The sequence below is a fragment of the Mizuhopecten yessoensis genome, unplaced genomic scaffold (genome assembly GCF_002113885.1).
Source record: "Mizuhopecten yessoensis strain PY_sf001 unplaced genomic scaffold, ASM211388v2 hete_36104752, whole genome shotgun sequence".
NCBI lineage: Eukaryota > Metazoa > Mollusca > Bivalvia > Pectinida > Pectinidae > Mizuhopecten > Mizuhopecten yessoensis.
In genome coordinates, this window is record NW_018483979.1 from 1 (window position 1) to 2,741 (window position 2,741).

General features: G+C 35.4%; 1 protein-coding gene across 1 annotated transcript; it reads right to left on the minus strand.

Annotated features, from left to right (window-relative positions):
- Positions 1-111: 111 nt before the first annotated feature.
- LOC110444359 (tetraspanin-3-like) lies at positions 112-2,039 on the minus strand (the record flags this gene model as incomplete). Its single annotated transcript, XM_021488743.1, has 4 exons — positions 112-312; positions 994-1,086; positions 1,317-1,391; positions 1,842-2,039. Coding segments are annotated over 4 exons (546 nt in total), but the record flags the coding sequence as incomplete, so codon positions are not given.
- Between the last annotated feature and the right edge of the window lie 702 nt (positions 2,040-2,741).

Sequence of the window (2,741 nt, forward strand, 5' to 3'; positions counted from 1 at the left end):
TGTTTCTTGCAGTCAGACAGTTTGTGTAGTCTTGTCCGTGCTATTTGTAGCTGTTTCCCGATAGACAGCACCATTGAAATAGCATCAAAAGGATCTTACAACAACGACGATCTTTGGAATGTGTCGGTAATGTTAATGTTCCAAGTATTTTATTATAATAATTACCTTCTTGTAAATGTCAGTTCCGTTGATGCTCTGGGTACAGTTGTTCTGATCTATACAGCAGCTGACAGGCACCTTGCCGGGGTGAGAGAGGGACCACACCTTGGCGGTCTCCCAGTCCGAGGCATTGTTTACACCACAGCACTTCAGCTAAACAAATCAACACTCAGCCATTATCTGACACTGTCTTGGACATGTGTTTATACATACAGAAATAATGGGTTTTCTTTACTTTTACTTTCAAATACCATTGGCCATTTCTATTTCTCAATATTATAAACTCCAGAAAGATAGCATCACTCACAATACCACACCCCCTCCCCCCCTGCCCCCCAAGAGTGAAATTATTTTAGTAACAATGTCCTTTTGGCCTCTGTCTTGATCGTTGACTGATCCAGACCAAAGTTGAACTTGTCTAGGGTATGCAGAAGGAAAACATATCTTAGACCTTTAACATATTCAAAATTCTTTACAAATATCGTCGCTACAATGTTGGCAAAGAGCGTGACTGCAAAATTGGTAAGTCAAAGGTCGACATATTTCTGATATTGAGTGAGATGATTTAACTATATAATGACTTCACCTTTCACCAATATGGTCCATACTCAAACTTGTTCAAGATGGATATATACACAGCAACTTACCAGTGAAAATTCATCAAAAATTCGTCAAGAAATTAAAACAGGCAGTATGAGTAATGTAAGTGTGACAGTGAAATCTATTTTTAGTAGCAGTGACATTGACCTTTGATTGAACACACCCACATTCTATGTCATTTAAGATTATGGTATTCAATGCATTAAAATTGGGTAATACGTATACCCAGCATACCTCTTCCTGGAGGTACTCCATCTGATGATCACTTGAAGTTCCATTGAACTTATTAATGGCCTGGTTCAGACCATCACGAACCGATCCCTCCATCTGTCAACAAATGTAGCTTTCTATACAGGTTGTACACACTACAATAATCAGCTAACAGAATCCACCAACAAGTCAATTATCTTTGCAATATTTAATAAGACATCTTTGATTAAGGAAAATTCCTCTTTCTTGTTTACTTTGCAAATGCACAGTCTTGTAAATGAAGTTGTTTGAAGCATATTCATAACATTGTATTTGAGAAAGGGGCAGTGATTTATAGTCAAACTTACGTCATCTCTGAAAGCATAGCCCAAGGAACCTGCAGCTATTTCTGCTGTGAGGATCACCAAGAGAATAGAAAACAACTGCAACGAAATCAAATAATTTCAATGATTCTCAGTTTTTATTCTTATACTAATTTTTAATATCATTTTCAACAACCCTTTTATCTCTGGATGAATCTATGTAAATGTAGCAAAAGCATAGGACACATATCTGGTTTATATGTCAATTTTAACAACGTTTTGTTAAATTGGTTAGAAAGTTATTTTTTTGAAAAGATGAGCGACTCTTCTGAAGTCTATTATCAGACTATTTTCCTTTGCATCATTATACTGAATTTTTTTGCAGGATCAGAGAAAAATAATAAAGACAAAGTAATTCAACAAGAAAGTCATTTTCATTAATATTGAAACCAGCTGAAATGTACAAAAAAAACACACATATCTATAATGGGATTAACTCAGCAATTACTCATCTTGATATTTTTTCAATTCCTTTATAATTAGACAGAATCATTTTTAGCGACGACTTACAACAGCAAGAAGACATTTGTTCTCTTTCACAGATGAGGCACAAGCCAGTAGTCCAACAATGAACATGAATATCCCCACTGTCAACACAATGGAAGCTGGGATAAGGGTCAGGTTGGCCGATGTCAGTTCATTAAAGTGCTTATACGTCTCAAACACCCATCCTCCAACGAAAAAAAGACCTGCTGCCGCACCCTGAAATCACATAATCAAATGTTTCAATTTAGAATTTGTATACTTGCTCGACATAGTACGCAGCCAGAACCATTAACAAAAACCTATAAAATATGTTGTTTAAATGTTGGCAGGACTATCTTTTGTTTAATGTTATTTAGTCTGAACTGACCCACATATAACATAACTGGTGTCTGATCCCCTGTGTAGATATCGGTGATGCCTGTGAATTTTGATTGATATACGGAGCACTGTCCCAATACAGGCATAACACTCAAGATTTCAGCTGTCATACATATACATACAGTAACTACCCTTTTATTACATTTTGGATATTTTTTACAAGTAACTGAAGCACAACTGGATGAAGGTATAAACATGTAGCTCAGCTGGCTAGAATGACAGTATTATATTTGGGGTTAAGGGTTTGAATGTTGGTCAGGCTCCATTGTATTTTTACACTCAGAAATCTGTCATTGTTATTGACAATATTTTTGTTATCTTCATTTATTTATTTATTTATAAAAAAATCCATAAGATATGGGTTTTCTTGTCAAAAATGAATTATCAGTGCTAAAGTATAAAAATAATTATAACAATAATACTACTAATATTTTAAGAGATCACTTTTTAGGATCGTACGTATCTTCCGAAAGGTCCTCTACAAATGTAGATGTACATATATATATACAAGAGGCCCAAGAGGGCCTGTATCGCTCACCTGAATAT